Genomic DNA, 12,332 nt, shown 5'->3' with positions numbered 1-12,332 from the left:
TTGGTTCATAACTTGCTCAGAAACCAGCAAGTTTGGTCAGAATACAGCCATCACACCAAAGATTTAACATCTGCTTTCCGATAGCTCAAGTATAGATCCTTTGTAACAACTACCTCCACTGATACAGCGCTTTTAGCATAGTAAATCATCCCTGAGTACTTCACAAGAGCATTACCAAACAAAAGTTCACATCAAGCCACATAAGATGTTATGACCTAAAGTTTGGTCAGAGGTAGGTGATCAGCACCATCTTAAAGAAAGAAGAGACAGAGAGGCAGAGCAGTTGAGTAGGGTAATTCCAGAGCTTTGGAAGAAGACAGCTGAAAGAACTAATACTAAAAGTACAAAGATATAAAAGGGCAACACACAAGAGACAGAATTGAAGGAGCAGAAATCTCAAAGGGCTGTAGGGTTGAAAAAGCTTGCCTTGGTGATTATTTTCCAAACCTCGCTGGATTCCGGGGAAGTGCTGGAAGATTGGAAAATGGCTAATGTTACGCCGTTGTTTAAGAAGGGTGGCAGGCAAAAGGCAGGGAATTATAGGCCAGTTAGTTTAACATCTGTTGTAGGTAAAATGTTAGAATCCGTGATCAAGGAGAAAATAGCGAGGCATCTTGAGGGGAATTGCTTGATAGAGCAGACGCAGCACGGTTTCGTTAAGGGGAAGTCATGTCTGACGAATTTATTGGAGTTCTATGAGGATTTGTCTAGGGCGGTGGATAGAGGAGAGCCGGTGGATGTGGTGTTTCTTGATTTTCAGAAGGCGTTTGACAAGGTACCTCACAAGAGGTTATTACAGAAGGTCAGGGGGCATGGAGTTGGGGGTAGGGTGTTAGCGTGGATAGAGGATTAGCTGTCAAATAGGAGGCAGAGAGTGGGGGTCAATGGGTGCTATTCGGATTGGCAGTTGGTGACTAGTGGAGTGCCCCAGGGGTCGGTGCTGGGGCCTCAGCTATTTACCATTTATATAGATGATCTGGAGGAGGGAACCGAGTGTATGGTGTCAAAATTTGCTGATGACACTAAGATTGGTGAAACAGCAAATTGTGCGGAGGGTGTGGAGAGTCTACAGAAGGATCTAGATAGGCTGGGCGAATGGGCCAGGAACTGGCAAATGGAATTTAATGTTGGCAAATGTGAGGTTGTCCACTTTGGTAGGAATAACAGTGGGAAGGACTATTACTTACGTGGCGAAAAACTGCAGCATGCAACGGTGCAGAGGGACCTCGGGGTCCTTGTGCATGAGTCGCAAAAACCCAGCCTGCAGGTGCAGCAGGTGGTCAGGAAGGCAAATGGGATGCTGGCCTTCATAGCAAGGGGGATTGAATATAAAAGTAGGGAGGTCTTGCTGCAGCTGTATAGGGCACTGGTGAGGCCGCAGCTGGAGTACTGTGTGCAGTTTTGGTTGCCGCACTTACGCAAGGATATTTTGGCCTTGGAGGGAGTGCAGAGGAGGTTTACTAGGCTGATACTGGAGTTGAGGGGGTTGAACTATGAGGAGAGGCTGAATAAACTAGGCTTGTACTTGTTAGAGTTTAGAAGAATGAGGGGAGATCTCATTGAGACATATAAGATGATGAATGGGATGGATAGGATAGAGGTGGAGAGGCTCTTCCCACTCAGAAAGGACAGTAGGACTAGAGGGCACAGCCTCAAGATAAAGGGGGGGCGGTTTAGAACGGAGTTGAGGAGGAACTTCTTCACTCAAAGGGTGGTGAATCTCTGGAATTCTCTGCCCGTTGAAGTGGTGGAGGCTGTCTCGCTAAATATTTTTAAGACGTGGGTTGATAGGTTTTTGATAGGCAAGGGGATTAAGGGTTACAGGGAGAGGGCAGGAATGTGGAACTGAGACACGACAGATCAGCCATGATCTTATTGAATGGCAGGGCAGGCTCAAGGGGCTAGATGGCCTACTCCTGCTCCTATTTCTTATGTTCTTATGTTCTTAGATAGGAACCAATAGAGTGAAAAAAAGACAAAGATTTGCATGTGCAATGAGGATTGACGTCAAAATAGCACAACTAAAGGATCTAAGCTTGCTAAGAAAATAGTATCAATAATGTACTTTTCATCATTCTATAAACTATCCTTGTTTGACTATATAATGAAGCTAAGAACGTGATGTGTACATACAAAATATCTTGCTAATGCACTTCAGTTCTTTAATCCGAAATGTAACTTCAAAAATAAGCACCTTTTCAAAACAGTGTTCTAAATTTACTTCAGTATTTGAGGAAGAAGAATAATCCATTCATCTTACAAGTATTGTCCAGCTTTTATTAGCTAATGTAATACTCAGACACGAGCTGCAGTGGTCTGTTACTGTTCAAGTATCACAAAGCATTAATGAGTGCTGGATGTGTCCATACATACCGCACGCATACTGTGGACAGCAATCATCAGTGTTCCGCTGTAATACTGCTTTTTCACATGGCTTACACACTGGGACTGAAAAAAAGGAAAAGAACAGGTCACATCAGTATTTCCAATCAACAGTTAAAACTAGCTTCTTTTCAGACCTTCGGTTTGGATTTTACGGACTTCAATATCAATAAGAAGTAGAAATATCTGTCAGTTTATTGAAGTGTGTGAGGTTAATGGTTGGATGAGGTTAATGAGGGAGTGAGGTTAACAAGTGTATGAGGTTAATAAGAGGATGAGGTTAATGAGTGTATAAGGCTAATTAGGGAGTGAGGTTAATGAGTATATGAAGTTAATAAGAGGGTGAGATTAATAAATGGACGAGGTTAACAAGAGGGTGAGTTTAATAAGTCTATGAGGTTAACCCCACACTCTCATTAACCCCACACTCTCATTAACCCCACACTCTCATTAACCCCACACTCTCATTAACCCCACACTCTCATTAATGAGTGTATGAGGTTAATAAGATGGTGAGGTTAATGAGTATATGAGGTTAACCTCACTCCCTGAATAATCTCGCACTCTCATTAACCTCATCCTTTTATTAACCACATACACCCATTAACCTCACTTTCTTATTAACCTCATCCAACTGTTAACCTCACTCCCTTATTAATGAGTGTATGAGATTAATCAGAGGGTGAGGTTAATGAGAGTGTGAGGTATTGACAGTGTGAAGTTGGATAGTTGACGTTAAATGGTGGTATGATTTCGCGTTTACTATATTTTTCAACTATTTTTATCAAAGCATTGTGGATAACAATTTTTTAAACATTTGGTGAGATAATTGGCTACCTCATCATCAAAGCTGAGTCTTCTTAAGAAACTGGAGTCCACAAAAATGTGCATGTTGTGAAAGATTAGTACCTCTAACAAAATAATGCTCAGGGAAATGCCACACAATTGAGTTAACCCAATTAAATGTCAAGAGATGTCAGTGGTGATGTGAATTGTATTTTACCTGCAATAGTGGGACACGGCCTATTTGTACAGTTGATCTGCCTGTTGTCTAAGCACATGCACAACTGGCACGGATTGTCATCGGGTATCCAAGTATCCAAATGCTGAAAAAAAAACAAGATACTAAAAACCCTGCCGTGGACAACATCATGAAGCTTTATGCTCAAGGCATTATTCATCCTGTTACCACAGTGTTAAAATAACCATTTCATCATTTTCCTTTTCATCACATGCTGTTGCTTTCTGTCTTTAAATTCATTTAAAAAAAAAGCTTGTAATAAAAGTCTTTCAGGCCAGTATGGTGCCACAGCCCTATAATCACTATATTCTCTTCCAGTCTCTGCAGCTTTGCTGTAAATTAGTGATCATTCTCCAGATAGTTTTGAACACAGTCGCGTTTTCTTTCTTGTTTGCATTCTTTAGTTTGTCTAGTGCAGCATATATTTGAGGCTCAATTAATCGTGTGACGTTTGTCTTTAATTTTCAAAGGATATTATGGTGCTGCAATATGCAACGTCACTCCCTCCACCCCCAGTCTCTTCAGAGGCACTACCAACAGAAGCGGTGGCGGAGATTCTTTCTATATCGGTGCAGGCACCATGAGCTAAATGACTTCCTTCTGCACTGTAGGGATTCAGTGATTCTACGTCTATTGCCAAGGGTCCAGTGTGAAATGTGATCAGTCTTCACATCATTCCAAATGCCAAGGTGGCCACAAGCTCAAGTAGTCTTTACATTTCAGGGACTTCCAGCTGGAAGTCCTAAGAACTCAGAACACCAGCAATGGAACTTGTACACTAAAATAATGTGATTACACAGGCGTGCTGATCTAATGAAATGTTACCTTTCACAATAGAGTTGACCTGGGAATGTTTGATTGAATGCGCACACAGTTGTCTCACAATCCTGCCTGAGCATACACGGAAACGTGCTATATTTATGGAGGTCCTGTGATATAGTAGGTAGCGTCCCTACCTCTGAGCTCTGGGTGATAGTCCCAGCACAAGGGTGATGGCCAAGGAGAATGGCCTAACAGGTTGGGCACAGTTTTACCTGCAGTTCATGCAATGCTCCGGTTGCAGGGAGGTTGGAGGATTTGGCAGCCAGCTAAATCTCCACTCACTGCAGCGGGATGGGGAAATCCCACCAACCTGAATGTTGATAAGATTCTGGCCATTGAGTGTCAACCAGCAAAATCCTTCCAACAAGACAATAGCAGGCGGTAAAAGTGGGAGAGACTCCTGCTTGGCCACACTTGATGCTATAAGCCCCTGGCTGGACTAGCGACTTGTTCCAAGAATACTGGCTATGGAAACAGACGACAGTCTGCCTTAGCAAACCACAAAGTGTGGAAAGAAAATTGGATGGAAACACTATATTTATAACAGAGACTAAAACTCATGATGCTTGAAGGCATTTTTATTACTAAAGGGCCATGTTCACACTGACCTCTTAACTGCGCCCGATAAAGGCACGTGATCATACAGGATATTTTACCAATGAACCTATTTCCTTACTTTTTCCCTGGTAGTAAATTGGTGCTAACAAATTTAATTGAATCAATGGAAAATTCATTGCCATGCGTATTGCGGCTTTATAAAACTTTGGTTCAGCCGCACTTAAGAGTATTGCATTCAATTCTGGTCATCACATTCCTTTGACGATGATTATCGGAACAACTTAAAATTCTGAGGCTAATTTTAATCTAACCCACTGAGTGGGATGTCCATAGAGTTCCCAACCTGCCCAATACCTGGAGGGGCAGCACAGTGGCACATTGGCTAGCACTGCTGCCGCTCAAATCCAGGAACCCAGGTTCAATTCCCAGCTTGGGTCACTATGCACATTCTCCCCATGTCTGTGTGGGTTTCCTCCCATAGTCCAAAGATGTGTGGGTTAGGCGGATTGGCTGTGCTAAATTGCCCCTTAGTGTGAGGGGGATTAGCTAGGGTAAACGCATGAAGTTATGGGGATAAGTCCTGGGTGGGATTGTGGCCAGTGCAGACTTGATGGGCCAAATGGCCTCCTTCTGCACTGTAGGGATTCAGGTTGAGCAGAAGGCCAGCTTGCACCCAGCCCTATCAGCTTCCTAATGATTGGATTTAGGTTAATATTTTCCCCAGTTCATTGCTCCTCTCATCACAGACACCATCTGACTGGCTCAGAATCCCCAGCACCTTTTGTTCCCACCTTCAGATTTTGCGGTATTTTGGTTTTGCCCAGTTAGAAATGGCCAGTTTTCAAATTTCCTGGCCTTACTTCTTGGACTGGTGTCTATACCTGATGAGAAACTTGCTGGTGATCAGTACACTGAGTGCAGACATCAACGGTGACGCACTTTCCTTCCAACAACACCTTCCCTTCTGGGCAGAAGCAGCCTTCAGTCGGAGAAACTAGACAATGCGTGGTGTTCTTATTCACGATGCTATCGCAATGGCGGATGCAATTTACCCCACAAGGTTCGTATACAAGCGAGTTAGGGCACTGGAGGGCTAAAGAGAAGGAATAACACTTTTAGGCAGGCAGCTATGGATAAACACAAAATGTAAGACTTTGCAGCTAAACTATACTTGCCCCTGACAGGCATGTTTCCCATGTGGAGGGGCATGGAAAATGTAGGGGGATGCTCATTCCACTACCTTCACACCTGCACCCGAGCTTAGCCCCCGTAATAGAGGGATAGAGGGTGCTGAGATAGGCAGCCCACCTCCCATATTTAAATGAATAATGATGGATCAATTCAATTGATCAAGCCTATTGATGTTGATAATACACTGTTTGCCTGTTTGGCATGGACACCAGAGCAGGAGCAGAAAGCCCAATGTTAAGTTGTTAAAGGGAGGGGGTTGGATTTTGCTTTGGGGAGCCTGTTCTTTGATGATCAAAGGATAACACTCATCTCCACCTTAGGCTAACGCACCCTTCCTTCCTATCCTCACCCTCCCTTAAACACAACACCCCACTCCAATCCCCATCTCCCTATCTTACCCAAAACCTCCTGGTCCAAGTCCTGGGCTTACCTTACAAAGAACAAAGAACAACCCAGCACGGGAAACAGGCCCTTTGGCCCAACGAGCCCGCGCCGCCGCATCATCCTACACCTATTCTACCCTGCATGTCTACGAATGGAACCCCTAACTTAGCCAGATTCAGGGGAGAATAGTGTCAATTTGGTAAAACCAATCAGCCTAAGAGCACATCTTTGGGGTGTGGGAGGAAACTGGAGCGCCCGGAGGAAACCCACGCAACCACAGGGAGAATGCGCAAACTCCCACAGACACAGGCCCAAATCCATGTATCTGCACAGCTAGCAGTGCTAGTCACCGAGCTGTTGCGGCGCCCGTCTACCGGTCCAGGATCAAGCACACACACCGACACGAAGTACTAGGCGACTCCCGGAACTTCCAAGAGCAGCCCACGCACGACCCACCGTGTACATGCCCTCGTTTGACACGAGGTGGACCCTCTCAGATATCCACAACCTGGAGGCCCTCTCTTCACCAGCAATGCCGACAGTGGCCACTGACACTTCCCTGGTGCTGCCGGGACTGTAGAAACTTGGCCAGAATTGGAGCTCCCGCCTCAATGAAGGGGTGGAATTCCCAAGGGGCCTTTGTTAATTAAGCCTCCAGTGCTTAAGGCTGCAGGGTGGGTCAGAGTGGAGCATGTTGATGCATGGTGACATGGATTATGTGGGAGAAGGGGGGGGGGGGTGAACAACATGACTCTCTGCAGCCCCCACCAATGTAATATTCAGCCCTTTCACAGGACCATGGGAAATGCTCTCTCCGTAGTAAAGGATCTTGTAAAATGTTCATCTGCATTCCATTCCACATACTCTGAGAGTGTTCAATATTTATGAAATAACTTCAGTGAGTCCAACATGCAAATCTACAACCAAAACTTGTTGTCGGTACATTCAAAAAGAACAGATACATTCACACACAGGAAATAGCCATGGGCACAAGCAGCAGTATCCTCCATGTTCATCTGCCCAAATCCTACAGTCACAGTGGTACAGGGATGTCATCTACACTCTTGGGAATTCTGGAATCTGGTATAAAGCTCTATTCCTCTTTCATCTTGATGTCTCCTGTCCACAGGCAAAGCGATGAATGCATTTTTCTTGTCAACAAGAATCAAGCACTTGCTTAGTGCTTATGTGGGCACCCAACTGGCTGATTTGGCATATCTTAATGTCAGTGGTTAGGAAGCATCAGACAGCATCAATGTTAAGAACATTAACAGCCTTCACATTCCCTTTAGGAGACATTCTTGGCTATCTGCAGCTCAGCTGCCAGGAGGCGTCAACTGAGTGGCAGCATGGCCTTCAAGGGTTTTATTTTGTCCTGAATTAAAGCGATGGACCTTCAGCCCAAATTCAGAACCGTGTTCAACACCAGCAAAACTCTGCATCAACAAGGCATCTCACATAGTCAGGGTGAATGTACAGTCAAAGGAACTGCAGATGTGCAATAGGCACACTGCACTCCATCTCAACAACACACAATTAAATGGTGTATGGTAAAGATTCAAGATAAAATGAGGAGTCAGCCATTCCTTCCTCCAAGTCAGCACCACAGGGCAATGAGATCATGGCTGATCTATCCCGCCTTTCTATATTCCTTGAAACCTTTACCCAATAAAAGTCCAGAAATCTCCAATTGTCTCAGCATCTACAGCTGGAGGAGAGGGTTCCAAATTATTATTAAAATTATTATTAAGTGTTATTATTCGCCTTTGGGTGGAGATGCGTTTTCTGAGTTTAATTCTGAATGGCTTGGCTTTAATCTTAACTGTTATGCCCCCCTTACCCTGGACTCAACCATCTGAGGAAAACATTCCCCTCTATGTACCCTATGGAATTTTAATCATACATCTCGTGGCAGGGATGGATCATTCTGTGAGAAGTAAGACCAAGCACCACGTGCACCTGAGATAACTTTCCTGTATCGCATCTGGTTGTTTGTCCGCTCAGGGCACTTGTAGGGTCAATAAAAAGAAGGATGAATTGAACTTACGGCAAAAGTCATCAGACCTCCAATTGACGCAGATGCCCAGAAGTTTGCACCTGAAGCTGTACGCTGAAATGGAGTCACAGACGTCACTGTGATTACAGGCCTTCTGCTCGCACGTTCTGAGATACGGTTGCGGGTCAACCACTTTGCGGCATTCGTCAAACACCACAGAGTGCAGAATGCCACACTCATCCCCCGTCAGTGCACACTGCGGCACCTTTGCTACTTGCTCCTGGCAACTCTGTGACGGCGATTCTTTCAGAGTCCAGTCATTTATAAACGTGAGGCTGTCATTAGTTATAGTGCCATCCCGGAGTTCAAAATCATTTAACTGTTCATTGTCACATGTCCCTGAATGAAAACAATTTAAAATAATAGAGTGACCAAGGGAAATGTTAGCTGACAACAATTTGCATTTATTTATCACATTTGGCAGAATAAAATGTTCCAAGACACTTCACAGGCAAGTTTTCAAACAAAATTTAACGTATCAGCAAATATTAATACAAACGACCAATGATTTAGTCAAAGGGGAAGCTTTAAAGATGGTTTTAAAGGAGGGTGATGGGGGTACAGAGGGTCACAGACAGAATTCCAGAGTTTAGACCTAGGCAGCTGAAGGCAATGCACTTCTCAGCTTTTTGGCTAAGCATCAGATCAAGCCCAAGGTAGGGTGCAATGCCTCATCTTGTCAGCTTTGATTTTGATTGTCTTTCTGGTGGGGCCCTTGAATTGGATTCAATGGATTTTGAATTTGATTTTTGGTGCAAGCAAGGAATGGATTCAGTCCACTCTGAGCACTGGCTCTGTAAGTTTAAGAACAAAGAAAATTGCAGCACAGGAACAGGCCCTTCAGCCCTCTAAGCCTGCACTGACCATGCTGCCCGACTTAACTAAAACCCTTACCCTTCTGGGGATCGCATCCCTCTATTCCCAACTCATTTATGAAATTGTCAAGACGCCCGTTAAAAGTCACTATCGTATCCGCTTCCACTGCCTCCCCAAGCACCGAGTTCCAGGCACCTACGACTCAGTAAAAAATCTGCCTCGTACATCTCTTTTAAACCTTGCCCCTCGCACCTTAAACCTAGGCACCCAGTAATTGACTCTTCCACCCTGGGAAAAAGCTTCTGACTATCCACTCTGTCCATACCTCATCATCTTGTAGACCTCTATCAGGTCTCCCCTCAACCTCCATCGCTCCAGTGGGAACAAACCAAGTTTCTCCAACCTCTCCTCATAGCTAATTGCCCTCCATACCAGGCAACATCCTGGTAAATCTTTTCTGCACCTTCTCCAAAGCCCCCACATTAAGGACAGAGTGAAAAAATGAAAAGAAAATCTAGTGGAACAATGAACATCGGGATGTGTCATTTTCCAACCTCTTTGCTTTCCCAATTACCAAAACAAAATAACAAATTCACTTAGTTCCAATACATTACTGAACACAGTTCAAAAACAGTTTTAGGCCTAAATTTCATGTCAGCGAGGAAAAATCTTGGCAGAATGTTGTACTGTGGAGTTCACGTTGAGATATCTGCATGTACTGGAGTTCTGATTTCAAGATTGGTAACTCAGTTTGTGGGAGAGTAAAGGTGAGCTAGTCTCACACATAACTCGTTTAAATGGGTAATAGAATGGCACTTGCAAAGATTTGGGAGACCAAAAACAAGTGGCCATAGCCAGAGCTAGCACTAATAAATTGAAAAAATACCTATCAAAATGGGAACGAGGATAGTAACTTCAGTTAACTTACTATTGTCAGTTGAAACAAAACCATAGAAAAATAATGAAGAGATGGTAAAGTTCATCAGACCCATGAAGCTCACCCCATCGAGTGGTGTAACCTTGTGAACAATACTGTTGCAACATAACATAGGAATTAGGAGTCAGAGTAGGCCATCTGGCTCCTCGAGCCTGCTCCACCATTGTTTAAGATCATGGCATACCTCTTAGTAATACTGCCTCCTGATATCAGTAAAAGCAACAAAGAAAAAGATCCATTCCTAGTACTTCTGACAGTCTGATGTGTTATCAGTCTGTCGCATACTTCTAAAAGTCTGTGTTCCAGACATGTCTGATATGTGCACATACAGGCTCCTACGTACCAGGAGCATGTCTTTAGGGAATTAATCTGGGGGAGGGTGATTTTTCTAGCCCTTCATGCCAACAGGTCTTCTGGTCCCACCAAAAGTGACCTCCCAGCCCCCCTTCCCAAAATGCCCACACCTCCATGGTGGATTCCCTGGCAGTGGGACGGGCGAGCCATGCAAAATGCCGTAGACATCGGCAGGACTGAAAGATCCCATTGGCAGCACCATCACTGCCAGAAAACACGCTGCTGGTGGGCTGCGTAAATCCCACCTTTTTTTTTCTTTTGAAAAGATATGCCCATTAATGGGCTAACAATATCTACAAATATCCAGGCAGAACAGTGTCCATCGCACAGCTTTTCACACTCACCACAGAGCCCAGATACTCTGGTCAAGAACAGTGTTGGAGAAACCCAAAGACCAAAAAGATGGTTCAATGGGCTGTTGACAAGAATTAACCCCAAATCTGGGATATTAGCCACAACATTGCTGGAGCCATGGTCAATGATCTCTATATTCCCAACAGTTATAGGTGGAAAGGCTAGTTGTCCATTGACTGAAATCTAATAAAAAGAATAGAGAACAGATTAAAATTCTCATTCATAAACAAAATGTATCTGATTCCACTCTCTCCTGATTTTGGTCATATCTAACTGAGCACAGTAATATTTGTTTACAACTGGTAAGTATAAACCACTTACGTAGCACCTTATCACATGGATAGCTTTGACCTGCTAGTTAACTGAAAATGAGCAGTATGTACTCACAGTCATGTCATCATGCAGCAGAATTTTGGTATGATGCTGATTGATTTCAATTGCTTTGATGCAGTCCTCATTGGGGTCCAAGTGACATGAACCCTTATGGAGGATTAATCTTGTATCTTGATTTTCAACTCGTAGCAACAAGTATGAGCACCTTCCAGTTAATGGGAATTCATGGCCATCAAAAGTAGAAATCTGTGTTTTTGCAGACACTGTACATACACCTGTTAATAAAAAAGGAATGTAATCTATACTGCATAACAGTTGCAGCTTGGAAACAGGTCTTTGGTCCAACTGGTCTATACCGATGTTATGCTTGACAGGAGACTTCCTCCCCTCCCCCATCTCATTTGGCTGCATGGTGGCACAGTGGTTAGCACTGCTGCCTCATAGCACCAGGGACCCAGGTTCAATTCTGACCTCAGGCCAATGTCTGTATGGAGTTTGCACCTTCTCCCAGTGTCTGTGTGGATTTCCTTCAGGTGTTTTAATTTCCTCCCACAATCCAAAGATGTTCAGGTTAGTTTGGTTGGCCATGCTAAATTGCCTTAGTGTCAGGGGATTAGCAAGATAAATACGTGGGGTTATGGGGATAGGGCCAGAGTTGGATTGTGGTCAGTGCAGACACAATAAGCCTAATGGCCTCCTTCTGCACTGTAGGGATTCTATAATTCTAATGGCATATCCTTCTATTCATTTCTACCACATGTATTTATCTAGATTCCCTTGACATTTGTCTGTGCCTTAACCATTCCTTGTGACAGTGAGTTCCGCGTTTTAACCACTCCCTGAATGGCCTACTTTCCTTGTTGGATTTATTAATGACTATCTTATGCTTACAGCTGCAAGTTTTGGATTCCTCCAAAAAGGGGAAATTTTTCTCTATGTCTACGTGATCAAATGACATCTTATTTTAAAAATCATGACATGAAAAAGAAACAACTCTCAGAGTTTTGGTGCTACAGTCTAATGTTATTTTGAAATCTCTCAGTATAAACTGCTTTAAAAAATTATTTTTTTCCCTTTTAAACAGCTCTGAATGACAGAATTGTGGGTTCAAGGCCTGCAACAGA

General features: G+C 43.8%; 1 protein-coding gene across 1 annotated transcript in view; it reads right to left on the bottom strand.

Moving 5' to 3' along the window:
- vwf (von Willebrand factor) overlaps positions 1 to 12,332 on the bottom strand; it is a 136,497-nt gene that overhangs the window by 42,284 nt on the left and 81,881 nt on the right. The window contains exons 35-40 of the mRNA XM_080207269.1: positions 11,263 to 11,483; positions 10,866 to 11,058; positions 8,406 to 8,753; positions 5,665 to 5,876; positions 3,386 to 3,488; positions 2,374 to 2,448 (exon numbers count right to left, since the gene is read on the bottom strand). Coding sequence (XP_080063395.1) covers positions 2,374 to 2,448; positions 3,386 to 3,488; positions 5,665 to 5,876; positions 8,406 to 8,753; positions 10,866 to 11,058; positions 11,263 to 11,483 — 1,152 coding nt within the window. The remainder of the gene's footprint in view (positions 1 to 2,373; positions 2,449 to 3,385; positions 3,489 to 5,664; positions 5,877 to 8,405; positions 8,754 to 10,865; positions 11,059 to 11,262; positions 11,484 to 12,332) is intronic.

Source organism: Carcharhinus amblyrhynchos, chromosome 19 (assembly GCF_965287045.1).
Source record: "Carcharhinus amblyrhynchos chromosome 19, sCarAmb.v2.hapA, whole genome shotgun sequence".
Lineage (NCBI taxonomy): Eukaryota > Metazoa > Chordata > Chondrichthyes > Carcharhiniformes > Carcharhinidae > Carcharhinus > Carcharhinus amblyrhynchos.
This window is presented reverse-complemented; position numbering and strand designations above follow the sequence as displayed.